The following is a 17147-nucleotide window of genomic DNA, read 5'->3' on the forward strand; positions in this document are numbered from 1 at the left end:
ACAGAAGCATTTTCTCAGTCTCCTCTCTCCGTTGTGCTCAGACTGCCACATTGTAACTTTGTAAAGGTAAACATTGTAAAGGTTAATTTCAGATCTTCCGTAAACTACAGTGGTTCACCACAAACTCAACTGCACTCCCAACCATTACCATTCAACTGTAATAAAGAAGTTTACGCATCTATGTTTGGTTGTATTCTGGTTGGGGTGGTTTGCTGTTCCTAGAAGCAACATTGAGCAGTCAGTCAATTCTATTAACTTAAATGGGAGCTGGAGTTGTTGCTAGAGGACTGGAGATGGCCCATAACCCCTTGTAGAGCAGAGAACCATGCTACAATCACATTCAATACAACAAAACATTCATCAAACTCTTCAGTTGATGTTAAAAAAAATTGAGATAGAAGCTCCCTACTCTACTAAATAGCACAGAAAAAAATAAATGGCCTTCCACAATTTGTAAGTAAGCAGTACATATAACTCAAACTAACATACAGGTCCAGTTCTACATGACTGTGATTGACTGTCAGGTCCTTGATCTTCAATAAAAGCAAATCAAACAACCTGGTTTTATAGGAAGCATGGGGTAATGTATGGACCCTTTAACTTTTTGGTGTTCAGGATTCCTTATTTCTTTGTGAGCAGAGACATTTTTGACATTTATATTTGCATTGGTTTACTCCACATGATCTTTCAAACTGCTTTGCACAATATTGTTCACCCTTTGGAGACTTAATTTGGTAATTTGTTTCTAAAAACACTCTGAGTACATTTTTACATATTTTTAATAGAATTTGATTTTGCAGTTCTAGTTTAATGCATAATATAGTTTGTATAATTACTACCAATTCAAATATTTTATGCTTTATTTCACTTAATTATGCACTGCATACCTGATTCACTTAATGATTAAGTGCCTTGCCTTTGCAACGCTAGGTCCCAGGTTCGAATCCCGGCCAAACAAAAATTGACCTTAGACTACATTAATGACATATGACTATGGTAGGGACATTAGATTGTGAGCCCTTTTGAGGGACAGTGTCATGACTATTGACTTTGTACAGCGCTGCGTAATATGATGGCGCTATATAAATACTGTGTAATAATTAATTATAATTTAATGTACCAATGGTAAAGTAATTTTATTAGCAATACATTACAAAATGCTTTGTGTATCAATTTTACCTTTTATCTTATTTTTTTAACTAATATGTATGTAGGCCTTTATTTACAGTGTCCCTCTCACACAGAGATGTGTTTTTTACAGATTTGTTCTTTAGAATTATTATGTGTGGTTAATTATAGTGATCTAATGATTTCTAACCATTTACATATTTTCCAGAACACACTATGGGTTTTCCAAGCAATGCTGTGCAGCACATTCATATTACTGTGGAATTCAATTAACACCCCTCACACATCATAGGAAACAGGCCAGTAGTACTGAGCATAGTGATGATACAAGACAAAACATAGCTTCATTGAACTTTTGTGGCATTAGGGTATAAACATCCAGCTACAACATTTCAGTTGGGTTTTCATTGCAATGTGTGTCCCAGTTGGGGAGAATTCCTATGTGTCCTGTCCAAGTAACCTCACAGGGGGTGAGGGTAATCTCCCAAATGAGAGCAAAACAATGAAAACATTTTTTTCATACCATACTAAATATACTTTGGGCTTGTTTTTTTATTTAAAGGCTTCAACTTCACCACCTTTAGATATTACAATGATCTTGTGGCAGAGGTTACTCAAAACACAGAACAAGTCATATAAAATGAAGGTTGTGGATGAGTGCAAAGTTGTACTTCCAAACTGTAGCCAATTGCAGAAAAGAATTTTTCTTTTGAAGCAGACAGGTCCTTGGTAAGCTGTCTATGGAGTATATTCATGAAGCTTAAACCTAAATATTTATTATGCTTAACAAAACAAAAACAGGTGGGGAATGATTAATAGAAGTATATACTGTGTTTCCACGAAAATAAGACAGTGTCTTATATTAATGTTTGTTCAAAAAATTGCACTAGGGCTTATTTTCAGGGAATGTCTTATTTTTTCATGAACAACAATTGACATTTATTTTTAAACAAAATATCAACATTTATTCAAATACAGTCATGTAATCACACTCTGGAACATCCTTATAACTCTACAAACCCTGAAATCAATCATGAATTTCTTGTGCTATTCAGGAACAAAAATCAACATTTATTCAAATACAGTCATGTCATCATCTTCTGAAACATCATCATAACTGTCCAAACTCTGAATTCCATCTTGAGCTTTTTGTGACTTCATTTCCTTTAGATCCATTTGCCCAAATTTCTCATGTCTAGCAATAGCACTTTCCTTAGATAAGCACTTGTCCATGTATTTATATAAATTGTAGCTTATTTTTGGGGTACGGCTTATATTTTGGGCATCCTCAAAAATACGGAAAGATATCGCTAGGGCTTATTTTTGGGGTAGGTTTTATTTTCAGAGAAATGGGGTAGAAAACTTTATTCCAAACAATTATTTTTTCAAATAAAATTTTAAACATTACACAAAACACATGATTGAAATTATACGAAAAAAAATCTTAGATAGACAAAGAAATGCTGTTTTAGTAATGCCAAATATGACCAACAGGTTTCATGGATGATACCACTGCTGGATCCATTCCAATTTTAAATATTTATGTATCAAGCTTTTTTTGTTGTATAATTGATTTGTTGTGTAAGATGATTTTATTCATGTGTTTTGTGTAATGTTCAAAATTTTATTTGAAAAAATAATTGTTTGGAATAAAGCTTTCTATATAATTTTTATAAATTGCCAGCAGTTTTTCTTTTGTATTACTAGTGAGAGATATGGCAAACTACTGACTTTTTCCTCTAGTTGTGGACTAGGTAATATACCCTTATTTGTTATGCTTAAACAAATTGGCACATTTAAAAAGCATTGGAATGTAAAAATCAGGCCACAGAGTTCTCTGATGATAAGGGAGCAGATAATGCTGTTAGCTCTCCGTCGTAAATGTTTCTCTGTGTGTCAACCAGTGTAATTGTCTCTTTTTTTTCTTTCTTTGTGTTATTAGAAAATAAATGAAAAGCTGTCACAGTATGGGCAATAGAGGTCATTTTCATTTCTCTAACACTCTATAAGGGAGTCTGCTCTTACTACCTAGATTCACATCTAATGTTTGCTAAACAACCAAGGACCATTATCCACCTTTTCATGACTGTAATTTGTTTGCCCTGAATTATTAATTCCATGCTATTTACTGGAAAGCGATGGTGGGTGGATTCAGGCTGAGTATTAGTTTAAATGGAATTGTTTCTATAGACCCCAAGCCACTGTAAATGTCTTACTATGTGAAGGCACCTGTATGAGGCCATTGTAGAGCTGAAAGCTTTCTAATGTTGTTTCTCTTATTTAATTAATCTTTTATTCATGATATTATTTGCACCATTTAAACCAAGGGATATTTATCATTCCTTATATTTAAGAGTCTGTTAACATATAGAGCCTGATTTATTAAAGCTCTCCAAGGCTGGAGAAAATACACTTTCACCAGTGAAGCTAGGTGATCAAGCAAACCTGGAATGGATTTCTTCAATTTAATTTGCTATGTGCTAGCAAATGCTTTGAATCGTGGACCAGATCCATCCCAGGTTTGTTGGATCACCCAGCTTCACTGGTGAAAGTGTATTCTCTCCAGCCTTGGAGAACTTTAATAAAGCAGGGCCAAAGATAAAATTTCAATATCTTGTTTTGTTTTCAATGCAGAAAACAAGCATCAATCCCTGAGAAAAAATGATTAAATCTAACATTTAGAAAGATAAATAATGAAAATATTAAGTAGGGTTAAAGGTGGACCCCAACCATACCTTTAGTTTAGCATGGCTGTAAAGGCTCTTTCTGAACTATATTTGCTTACCATGACCGTGTGCATTGAAAGTTGCAGCAATTTAGAGCGGCCTTATTTCCTGATAGGTCAGCACATTTCATTTATTGCATTTCATTTACTTTCAATCATGAAGTCTCACCATCACATGTGGATGTACATGCAGTCTGCACTGGTTGGCACCCAGAAACCTACCCACTGTTTATTTCAAGGAAAGGAAATACTAAGGCAGATGTGTTTAGAAAGCTAATGTAAAGTAATGTAAAGGTTTTAAATAAAATTAATATTAGCATGTTGATGAGAAGGGAAAGCAGGAACCAGGGAAAACAACTTTCATTTTCAATATATATTTCTTTTTTGTTGTTTGGTATTGTTTGTGTCAAACTATGTACACAGGCTGAATTTTTTATGCACTGGTTCACAGAATGCTGTGTTACACATATATCAGGCAAGTTCATAGAATAATTCAGAAGCCATTAGTTGGGTATTGCAGACATTTGAACCTACATAGGATTTTCCAAATCTGCTCCACCTGTACATACGATTCGCAAGGTTATCTGCTCAGCAGGGCTTTATCTGTAGCTCGCACATTCATATTTATGTCTGTGCTATGTATTATCTAATGTACAGCACTATAGAAGGTGAAGGTGCTATATATATTAGTAGTAAAAAATAAACAATAATAATAATAATGATTGGTTTTACTATTATATCCAATCAAAATCTTGATCACTCAATAGCAACCCAAAAGGGATTAGATCTTAATGTGGACAGTTTTACCTTTAGGCATTCTTATTTAAAGAAGAGGAGTAAGGTGCAGTAGCCCATAGAAAAAAACAAAATTCATCACTTGTCAACGTTAATTAAGAAAATTGAAACAAAAAAAGTAAAGGTGGAGCAAGTGCTATAGCAGCCTGTCGGGTTTCTTGAATGAAGCAGGGAGTTAGGCTATGTACACACGTCAGATGATTCTTGTCCAATTATCGAATCATGGCTGGTATCGGAAGAGAATCTGACATGTACAGCAGCCTTCCAACGTCATTCATGGATTCGTCCTGGCGTATCCATGAACGTCTAAGGACAGCAATGCAAGTGAAGGAGAGAGAGTGCAGTGGGGTGCCGCTTTGAGAGAGTGCAGCAGGGTTCCGCTTGCTTATTCTCTCCCCTCTACATAGAGCAGAACTGCATTCATGGATCTTTTAGTCTTTTGATGTTGGAAAGGGTTGTGAAAGATCCTTTCACAGATAGATTTAGATACAAGTAACTGATCAATTTAGGGTCTAGTTTTTGGGAGTCAGAATTAGTTAGTTTTGACCCCACCTACTTTGCCACCATTGAGTGCCCCAGGTCTTGCAGTGATAACATTACCCCTCTTTATTTTTTTTTTGTTACTATTGAAAGCCGGCTGAAAGTGGGGTGTTCTTTTTTTCAGATAACATGATTAGATCATGCTGTTTTAGTTAAACTAGAATATTATTTAAAGCGTGTGCGTCATTTTTAGTTTCTGAATGTCAATAAAAGATGGCACATGGATATTAAACTGTCTTCTGAATAATTATAGTTCCTTATTTTCCTGAGATTTAGTTGGATGAGTTCTGTGACGTTCAGCCGGAGTGTTTTTAATTCTGTAAGATGTTTTTCAGACCACACTTGGTTAGTAATCAAAATACAATGAACATTAGTAATTATGACCCTTTTACGCATCTCTTAACAACATGTCTGGTAAAGTAAAACCTGTTTTCACATAGTTGTCTTCTAGTCTGTCTCTCACTGTTTTTCTGATACCGGTATATGGATAAAAAAGTAGTCTCATATATATGGATGAGGGAGCCAGTAGAGCTGTATGTACCATAAGAAAGAATGAGGATGTTGCTGACATTCTCTAGAAGTGCCATGTCACCAGATTCTTCCCTTCCATAAACCTTACCAAACTGCTTCCTACTACTGCAAACACAAAAGAAACACCACAAATATATAAAATACTTATCTAAAACACTTGCACTACATTTTTGTCCACTTTGTAGTAGAAATGTTAAGGATGGGGAAACAAAGAGGTATCTTCTTTCCCTTGGGATTGCATCAGTAAACAGATGTCAATGTCTGTTGAATATGCCCGACCCCTGCATTCTGTACACTACATACACCTGACCAGCATTTTGTATGCTAGAATCATTTGCCCCAGGGCTTAGTATGACACAAACCTCTGGTGTCTGTATTCAGTATGCTACATAACCTTTGCAGTGTAGACTAGACTATATATTACAAATTATTTTTGCCCAATATCCATTAACACTATTCGTGCCATTGTAAGATGTGGCTTTTTTGTGGTGGGCCACAATCTTAACCTGCTTTGTGTACCATAGGGTGACCCAAGGTTTTAGCAATGCCCCTGCCTATTTGGTTATTTTTATGATCAAAAGCTGGTTACTGGTGGCATAAAATCCAAGAAAACACATACAGTTAACACTAACTACTCTATTTTGTCTGTGCATACCATCTGAACTGTATTGGGCTAGACTAACATAACAGTGAACATGACAGTTTGCTCTGTCATTCATGACATGACAGATTTTGCAACGTGGGTGTGTTTCTTATGTGTATGTTTTTATTTAAGCACAATTAAACTTTAAAGATTAAGCGCCCGGTAAAGCCATATATAGGCTTCCTCTTAGTGTGGGTCTGATCTGCTAGATTTGCATTGAAGAATGGAATGTTATGTTATCTTGCCACAAAAACATACAACCATAGCAAATCTGGGGTATTTAAATCTGATGTTTTTCTTTTTTTGTGTGTGTGTGTGTGAACGGAAATGCAAATTGTGCAAGAGAGAGCTTCTGATTCAAAGAATAATTCTTTATCTGTGGCATGCATTCTTGCTATATATTTTTATATCTTGCACATAGATAAAATGTGAATGCTGCTTATAAAGAGTATCAGTTGCCACGTTCCAAGAAATGACTTTGGAACATTCATGAGACCCTACAAATGCCTATATAGAATAATAGAACCCTTAAGTAGATTTGTACATGGGGGCAGAATGCCCATCCATCACCACCTGAAGAATTTATTTTTTTAGGCTACCCAAGCCCAGGTCTACCTACCAAAACCGTTCTATGTATATTAGGCTAAAGTCACACTTGACACCTGTGTTATCTTGGCACCATATGGCACATGTTTATATTGGAGACCAACTGGAGTTTAAAGTATAGTAGACAATTAAATTGCCCAATGAATTCAGAAATATTTACTTTTTTGCTTTTCAGACCTGGTGGTTGGATGCGCACATATTAAGCTGAATATCAAAATGACAGAGGGTACAGGAAATTTAAACAGTAGCAAGGGTGTTTTTTTTTAAATAAACCCCAATTAAAATAACAGAAATTAGCAGTCAAATGTATAATCTCCATTTCATAGTTCTGGTTCCACTTTCATGATTTTTCTATTGTGCAGTGTGTCTAAAAATGACTGTGAAGTCTAAGACACCAAAGTTTGGTCAAGTGTTCTGTGGACATTAGCACAAACCTGGTGAGACTTGAGAATGCTTGTGCTAAGAGTTGTGACTATTACTCAGAAAGGCTGGAAACTGCGTGAGGGAAAAACATAACATGCCGGCAAACAGCAATATATAGAGGTAAAATGATGCAGACAAACTGGCTTTTTTAAAATGGACACAATGGAAATAAATTCATATCTTTATATGGATTAACCAAGTACACAAATGCAATATTTTTTTGTTTTAGTGGTTTTCATAGCACAATTCAAAACACAAAACAACTGAACATTTTGGGATAAGTATAGGAGGGATGTTTTGGAAGCAGCTACTTGTATTGCTCCAGAGGGAAAGTTCAACCACAGATAAAATAATTGTGGTTGATTTATGCTTTGCCTCATCTGTATTGTTTGGTATGATGATGCACATTATTGTCTATCTTTATCACAATGGGCATAATTTTATATCTTTCATTAGGTTTTTTTTGTGGTAGGGTGTGTTGATGTGACGCACTAAGTTGGTTTTAAATCAGATCAAATTATTACCAAAGATCATGCAGCCAAGTAGTGTTTGTGTCTTTTCATCATGAATCTGTCAAGAATTCTGTCAAATCATCAACCACAATACATGGATATATCTAGATAGGGCCCTTTATTCTTAAACAAGAACTATTGTTAAAAAAAAAAAAAAAAATGCTACCAGGCAGGTCATTTATTGAAAAATGGACAGGCCATATCCCTTCTGCAAAAAAATTACTTTACCTGCCTGATCTCATTTTTTTTTAAATACACTCACCTGTACTTACTGTTGTGGGCACCGCAATCTTCTTCTCATCTGTGTGTCCTGATCTTCAGTCTTGAATGGCTGAGCCAAAATGTGCTTGGTAACATTGAAGACAGTAAACGGACAGGTAAGCATGCTTTATTGCAGAAGGGACTTGTCTGTGTCTGCTATAAAGACCACTTTGATCACTGATTTGTGAAAGTGGATCTATAGTTCTGCTTTGTCACATCATTGTTTTCACTTTATTATCTATATTCTTCATGTGTGATTGTTTTATGGATACAATATTTACCATCCAAAGGAAAGAGGGCTTTGAAGAAAGTTCTGCAATGTGTACTTAATCAGTCATTGTTTGCTTGTAGCTAAGTCCTGGGGCACACTTGTGCTGTTTTGCAAACTTTAGAAAGTTTACTGCAGTATGTGTAGGCATCTTGATGTGGTTGCTGCTAAGGAGCTACTTCAGTTTATTCTCTTTGTTTTAGTTATGCTTTGCTTTCACACAAGACTACTGTTTGGTCCATACCTGCTCAGTGTTATATATATGAATGGTAACCTACCATTGAATGACTTCTATAGAATATATTCCTGGGTAAGCAGAAAAAGCGTCAATAAAATATTTTTCAAACAATAAAGGAGTTTTTTGTTTTTAGATTTCACTGCTATGTCTGTTTTTTTGTTTATGCTTTCACTGCCCCTTTTATAAATACATTCTCCATGGTAATAAAAACAACTTGTACTGAGAACAAAGTGTAAACTACAATGTACTTTTTTTTAGGCCTCCTACAAACCACTCCTGAGACAGGTCATTGAAGAGATCTTCCATCCTGATCGTGCCGAGCCCTTGGACATTGAACACATGTCTTCTGGTCTCACTGACCTCTTGAAGACAGGATTCAGCATGTTCATGAAGGTGGGTATAACCAATGGTGAATAAAGATTGCAGAAGCCCCTGTATTTAGGATAAAATACTCAGTACAAATAAATGCTATCTACAAACAAGTTATCTGTTTTGCCCACCATAGGGTTAATATTTACATTTTACAGTAGATGACACTTATTTTCCCTTTCAGAAATGAGCTTCTTATGTCTTCTGTCCACTTTAAGCCTGGTCACTGAATTATTCTGGCACTGGTTAATTAGCATGATTACTCTTGTCCTGTAAGCTTCACAGGGATCAACAGTACCATGGGGACATTGCAATGTTTATTTACATGTTTTGGATTTGTCTTGCCCTTATGCAATTTTAGCTGCCACTCTGCTTGGATCTATGCCTAAAGAGTGTTGTCATTAGTGTTATGTGACCTAGGATGCAAATTCAAGATCCATAGTACTCCTGGCAATGACTGGCCAAGGAAAAGGAAAGGATGAAAGAAAAGGTGGGGATGGATTTGGGTAAAACCTAGAGGGGAAAGAAGGGTGAAAATACTTAATTGCTGTAGGCAAAGTGCCCATGAGCTGTTATAAAGCAAAGTAACACATTATAATGCGCATACATGAATGCTACACACCAAACGCCAAAGTGAGAATGAGCCCTAAAAAAAATGAAAAGGCCTGATTTCTGTGCTGTATTGTCACTAAAATTACAGGTCATACACCTAACACGCTATGCTGATGTCTTACTAAATGTATTACAAAATGAATTTGCTATAATAACACAAGTCAACATGTCATTTTCATCAGATACAATTTTATGTAGTATTTTTAAGCAGATTTCAAATCTGTGTTTAGGTTTTCTCTAGCACGTCTAGTTCACTATAATAGTTCTCATAGCTCAAGAACTGCACGTGTTAGAGAAAAAATGAAAATCTGATCAGATCTGAAATCTGCTCGAAAAACTGATTTAGAAAAGTTTGCTGTGGTTTCTGATGATTATTTAAACTAATTTTTTGTTGACCTGTGTAATTTTTAAGCCGAGAGTTGCAATGTATTTTTTGTTTATTTTCAATACTTTTATTATAGAAAAGCAAAACCTCTTTGATAGGTCAGCATAGAACATCAACACACAAATTTCCCATTTTTATTCTGGCATCATCCTGTCTTTTGTTCATTCACTGAGTAATATGTGTGAATAAAGCATTCAATAGCAGTCTGGAGAGCACATGTCTCTGCATGTGTTGTTACATGAAAAGACCGACAAAAACCATTCTGAAATCAAATTCCCAAAATTAGGGAAGGGACAGTGCTGTGACAGCAGCAGCAGCTGTGGAAGTGCGTGGCATGTATTTAGCTGACGTACACAGTTATTACGATTTACCATCGTAGGAGGAAATTATTTGTTCGTTTTAGTTGGGAAACATCTAAATAAGAATAGTCTTGCATTAGTCCACGTGCTTCATTCATGTATTTCATGCCTCGTGTGTCTGCAAGTGATAAAGTAATAATCCCTATGTTATTGTTAATCTTTTGATATCTTAGGAGTAGTAGGTTCTGAGTCAGGCTTGTCAAAAGAGGTGATTAAACATTGTCTGTGATCTTTTACATATGAATCTGTATTATGTAAGTCTTTTCAGGTCTATTGTGCTTGAAATAGATGTAGCAGTTTCTTTTTGCCCAATGCGCAGGCAAAGTTTGTTTAGGATTAATATTCCTTATGAATACGTATATAAATATATATATATAAATGTATTTTTAATGCTAATGTCCATCTTTGCTGTTTTTGGTTTTTATTTTTTTTTTTTTCATTTTATTAACTATTACAGCAATAGGGTTTTTTTTTTTACTACTTCTCCCCCTTCTCTTTGGTGTTCTACTTTAGTTATGTAGATGCTACACTACACTTCCTGGTTGGATTGCACACACTGTCATCATACCACTTCCTCTTGGTGCAGGCCAACATAGTCAGGTCTGATGTAGTCAAGAGTACAAGAGATACGGACATGTCATTCCCAAGTCCAGCGGTGGTGGCACACGTTACACAACTGATGTTGGCACCATTAACATCTTCCCATTGGCCGGGGCTGTTCTGGTAAACAAAGGGAAGTGGTAATCTGTCAGTAGAAGAAGACCTGCCTTATATAAATGGTTAAAGAGAAAGCACCCTTATAACAATGGTCAGTTGATCAAAGACCTCTTTATACTGGTGCCCAGTGAAAGAGGAATCCCTTAAATTAATGATAATTAGAAAAAGGTCCTTGAACCAGATTGCCAATGGAAATAATGCCATTTTGCATTGATGGTAAGCAGGAAGATTTTCCCTACCGAAAAGAATTCCCCCTACCGAGGAAAAACTTTAAAACATGTAAAAAGAACCCTAACAATTAACCTATTGGATAGTAGGATAGTATTTACATGCAGTATTTCATAAATACCTAACTAAAAATGTAATAAAAATTGTAGCATTTTTATTTTTAAAGCGAACCTTGATAAATAAATATACACCTTTCATCCCCTTTAAAGATGTGGTCCATCCAAAAATTATCTTTCATGTATCAATTTAAAAGTCTTTAAGGAACCTCTAACTGATGTTCACTTGCCTTAATCATAAAATTGTAAAGCAAATTAGGGATCAAACAGGGTGAAAAAGAACATGTTACGCCTGAGTGTAGTAGGGCAAGATTGCATGTCTGTGCTTGGTTTGGACATTTATATTTTGGTACCACTTATGACCAAATATGTTTCTCCTTAAACAACCCTGTGCCTCTTGTATAAAATAGGTGATTCTGCATGGAGTTAAAATGATCTTTTATTTTAAGGAGACATGGTAGAGAAATGTGTGGAGAAATGTGAGCGGATGATGAAGGGGTGGTCTACCTCTTTTAAGTATGTTTTAGTTCCAGTTTAGTTGTTTTTTCAGCAATTCTGGGCCCAGTGGAAGATGGCCAGATTATCTATCCTGTATGTGCTGGACATAAATTCAGTACCTTGTATTATCATTAAAGGTCCTTGGGATCCCAGCAGGATATCTGTATTTGCTATTGTGCAGTTACAGCAGGCCCAGCTTGCCTTTAGGTGAAACGTTTCACAGAGGAGATCTGGGCAGCAGGAACAACAGAACTGCTATTGCTTGCCTCCCAAAAATTCTCCCTGGTTATCTCGAGGCTATACCCAGAGGTTTTTGTCAATATGTGCTAATAGGCAGAGTATATTTGCACATTATTACACTTGCTTTGAAAAGCAGTACCCTCCATCACTGTAATGTCCATGATCCCCTTCCTCCAGGTTCCGAGTCTTCGTCCTCTTAATCAGCCAAGATGGGATGGGGTAACTCTGGTGCACATTGCTACACTGCACTGTACGCTAAGCCACAAATATGGCTCTCTGAATTTGAACACTGTACCTGGCCATACCACCCAAGGATTGGCCTCTTGGCCTATCCAAGTTTAACAGCAGTTACATAATTTCTTAATCTTTGTGCATATGTATCATCAGTTCACTTTTTCTTCTCCAACAATAAATTGTTAACTGACTTTTAAAAAAAAAATATTCCTTATTGAGCAGGGATGTTTCTATTGTTCTAAGGCCTGGGGGCACAAAACTATGTTTCTAATTGACCATGCAGTGGAAACAATTCGTAGATGTCTGTTAGACGTTTGGAGTAATATTGTAGATAAAGATCCACAATCTGTCCGGGAAACATGATGAAAATCTGCCAATTTGGAAAAGAGTCCCCTGTAAATACTGTATCTAGTAATCTATAGCAATTTGCAGAATGGCCATCTGTTTGTTCAAGTTATTGGAAAAAAGTTGTAAATGGAAAACACTGTAATTCTATTGCTTCCGTGAAATTAAAAAAATATTTTTAGCTTTCCAATTTCCAATTAAGTCCAATTTCCAATTTACTTAAGTCAGATAGCGTGTTTCCCCGATTTTAAAACATCCCGATTAAGTAAGCCACCCCCGATTTTTGAAAAAAAAATTCAAATAAGACACTTACCCGTTAATAAGACATCTGATCCTGCGTGTGTGTCCTTTATGCTGGCTGCAGCGTGTGTGTTCTTGATGCTGGCTGCAGCGTGTGTGTCCTCCAGAGAGCCTCTGATCAGAAGGGGACAATCAATGGAACATGAGTGATCATGAGTGACTTTCAACAATAAATGTGTACTGTAGTCTTCTTCATGGAAAAATAGGACATCCCCTGAAAATAAGACCTAGGGCATATTTTGGCATTTCAAAAAATATAAGAGTGCCTTTTAATCGGGGAAACAGGGTAGTTGCACTTTGGTAAGATATTCAGGGTTTTTGAAAGCGGCTGATTATTAATGGAGTGAGACCAGTGAAAGCTGAAATATGAGTCTTGCTAACTTGGGTTTGTTAACACAAGGCTGTATTGCTTGAACACTGTGAAGTTCAGACACTTTGCTCAGTAGAGAGGTAAATATTTGTGGTCTTCTATTGTAGGGACTTGGATTTTGTTTGGGAAGTGTCAGAGTTGCTTTAAAAGCTTTCTTAGGTTTTTGAATCATCCGTGTCCCATTTGAGAAATTTTTCTTCGCTGTGCCATAAACACAATAAGAAGGGAAGTTGAATCTCTTCAAAAAGAATTTTCCTATCTAGTCATGTTCTAGTGACAAATCAGAGTTTTAAATAATATTATTAATAATAATAATTGTGCATAGACATGATCAAGGTGTTGCATTTGTTTTAACAACTTATAAAAATAAATGTTGGGTGGATACACTTCATCTTGTTGAGAATAGCAGGAATTACTGTCAAATTTTATTTTATGGAGTTTTGAGAAGAAATATCATCAATAACAATAATGATTGCAACAGTGAATAGGTTCCTGGCAAACCCTACTATTCTTTACTTGGCCAACACTAGTATGAAGGAATTGGCTTTCTGAAAACCTCAATCTATAACTAAATTGCATGTCTTCAAAACATTTCCACTGAAAGCATAATTTAATTGAAAATCCATTCACATAAGAACTGACAGTCTGAATGAGTGTTATTGCAATTTGTGGTTTGGAATCTGAACTGTATCCAATGAAGACACGTCTTGCAGAATCCTTTTTCCACACAGACTTGTTTTGACTGAAAGGAAAATTAGGGCTTCTACTTAATACTTCTGTTACCATAAAAAAAAATTCCTGAAGGAAAACACAGCTAGCTGTGTGACCCTTACATTTCTGTTCTCCACACTCATATGTTCTATCTAAAAACAACTAAACCTTAAAAAGAGCACTGTTAGCCATTATTTACCAAAAAACATTTATATGGATATACAAGATCCTAGCTCCCAGCTACATATGCACAAGTTTGATTCCTTGTTTTTTAATTGCTTGTGCCCCATTCTCACCAATACACCATGCTGAAACAAATCCGGACCAGAAAAACGTCCCAACTCTTGAAATACCATTATAGGATTACTCTGCTGATCTTGAATGCAGTGCCTATAAGTATTTTGTAGTTTGAAGAGTGAGCATAAAGACATTGTTGTCATGCCTTGTACTGCCTATTATTGTTCCCCTCATAGGAAAGTGGAGAAAGTTTTTTACTGTGAATTAGAGATCCAGATGGTGTCACCATATGAAACAATGTACCTGAGTTTAGGATTTTTTAGTCCAGTATCTGGATTTCAGGGGTCTTCCATATGGCAAATGAATTCCAAACAGATGAACATGCCAGTGATAAATCTGCAGAGACAATGACTTGTTGTTGATACAAAAATGTTTGTATCTTGTATGAACCCAGCAGTCTACTAACATTTCCTGCACAATATTATCTTGCTAAGTTCATATGCATTGCATATGGATATGCTTGCACTGCTGTGCATAGTGCTGGATCATCAATTCCTTATGGTTTCCATGCCAAAATATCACGGTGACATAATTTACTAAAGAAGTGAAGTAATCAAAGACCCCTTTTACACAATTAAAGACCTAAACTCTAACACAGCTTTAGTTTATTTTGTATTGCAGGCAACAACACAGATATGAGTAAGTAATGATGTTGTTGAATTAATGGCATATAGCTAAAATTTTCTGTTCCTACAGAGGGTACTACGCCAATCACATCTATTCATTCCAGAGTTCACAGTCCTAAAACCCATTAATTGAAGAAAATTTAGATACTCTGCTGTTGGCTAGAAAATAAAATAGATTATTAGCTCAGTTTATTACAGAATAACATAATGATCACTATATTTATCTCTAATTGAATAAAATAACAAGCATCATCTCTAAATTCAATTGAGTCAAATCAGGGATCCTGAAGACAGCCCAGTCACTGGATGAAAACAAACGGTGACCCGTGTGAAACCTGAACATTGAACCCCTTTCAAACATAGTCAGCATAGGTATGAATGGGGGCAAAAGCCACGTTCCTATGTCAGTTCTGGCACATATTCCACAAAAACAGGAGCTAACACTATATTCCTGGTAGCCTGTTAATTATTCTGCTTTCTGCTCGTACTACAAGAATCTTTTATCTTTTTACTGCTTCAGGTAGTACATTCTTGCTTTTCCTTCCAGAATCTAGGCTGTTGTATACACAGATGTCTTTCTAAACATACTAGTCCCTCCTATATGTCTGTCACTAATATGTCAATGTTAAAAAGAGTTCCTCGAAGCAGGGCCCTTGTTAAAATAAAATAAAAATCGCCGGCAAAACTATCAGGGTGTTATTACCATTTGTGAACTGCAGCAGTACCTGCAAGATGGAATAATGCAATTGTTTTGCTGTCAAATGACAGTAACCTCCAAAGAATCTGAATGGGGGGATCAGCCAGTACTTAATACAAGTTATCCCTGAAGAAAGTAGGGCTTGATAGACAGCCTGCTTGACTTTGGTGAGGATATGGACCTAGAGAAGGAATACCTGTAGTTGTAGGGGGTTTTCTTAAAAAAAGTTGCTAGAACAATGATCCCTGTTAGTGAGTATTGTGGCAAGTTAAGTAAAATGTAATTATTGGCAAGGATACATGAACAGGTTCAGGAACACAGCATAACAGAGCATCAAAAGATTCTGTAAAGTAATTTGCATCAAAATAATTCTCAGGGGTATAGCTTTTACTATTACAACCATGTACTATTGGATCTAAATCATATTAAAATATTAGTTCACAAAGTTAGCGAGTCTTTAGTACCCCTACACTCCTCGGATTCTCCAACATTGAGATCTCCCCCCCCCCAACCCTTTTCCACGTTAGATGTTTGTGTGTTCCTGCAACTCCTGTTGTGTTATCCATAAAAATAAAACAGTGGCTTGTATGTGCTTGTCAGATACTTGCCCACCCACGTGTTTTAGTTGCAGTAATTGGAATTTGCATTGGTGATATCCATATGACATTGAAGCATTTTTTCTCAGGTACAGGTAGTTCTGTAAAGATGAGTAGATAATTCAGCAATTTACTTTGCTTGAACAGCTTGTAGTTATTTTATTAAACATCAAACATACCTCATTTTTGATGCATTATCATATAAAGATACATACCATATGTATACCATTATTTTGTCACATTTTCCTTAAATGTTAAATATTTTTTGTATATCTAACATGTCAGCTACTCCCAGACATGCATGTCTCGAGATCTGTGTCACGTACACAAAGTCCTGTTTGGGGTTAGCCAACATGTGGCTCTCCAGCTGCTGTGGAACGACAAGTCATCTAGATCATATGAACATTACCTTATTAGCAAACTTTCTTTTGTATACATACTTGTTTTTTCAGTTAAAGCAAAGTACTGTAACAGAAATTCGCTTTCACTACTTCAACTGCAACAGACTAAAATCAAAATTCATGGTTGGAATTATTGCATTTTGCATGCTGTCATCAGTGTTTAGTTGAAACCTAAAACTATTGATTTTATTAACATGCAAGCATTAAAGATACATTTACACCAGAAAAGATCAATGTCTGGATTGCTGTCCATCCTTATTAAAGTTATGATAAATAAATAGACCTCTGGTCCCCAAGTGCCATGATGGTAAATTCATCTCTACCGTAGTCCCTGATAGGCAGACCTTATGTTCATAGTCCCTGAATATACAGACCTCATTGCCTTGATACATAGAAGTATGTGATTCAGATCTCAAACATATTCATGTATAACACA

General features: G+C 35.9%; 1 protein-coding gene across 1 annotated transcript in view; it reads left to right on the top strand.

Annotated features, from left to right (window-relative positions):
• LOC140327475 (sec1 family domain-containing protein 2-like) overlaps positions 1-17147 on the top strand; it is a 164016-nt gene that overhangs the window by 132952 nt on the left and 13917 nt on the right. The window contains exon 4 of the mRNA XM_072406860.1: positions 8929-9063. Within this exon, the coding sequence (XP_072262961.1) occupies positions 8929-9063 (135 nt within the window). The remainder of the gene's footprint in view (positions 1-8928; positions 9064-17147) is intronic.

Source organism: Pyxicephalus adspersus, chromosome 3 (genome assembly GCF_032062135.1).
Source record: "Pyxicephalus adspersus chromosome 3, UCB_Pads_2.0, whole genome shotgun sequence".
Lineage (NCBI taxonomy): Eukaryota > Metazoa > Chordata > Amphibia > Anura > Pyxicephalidae > Pyxicephalus > Pyxicephalus adspersus.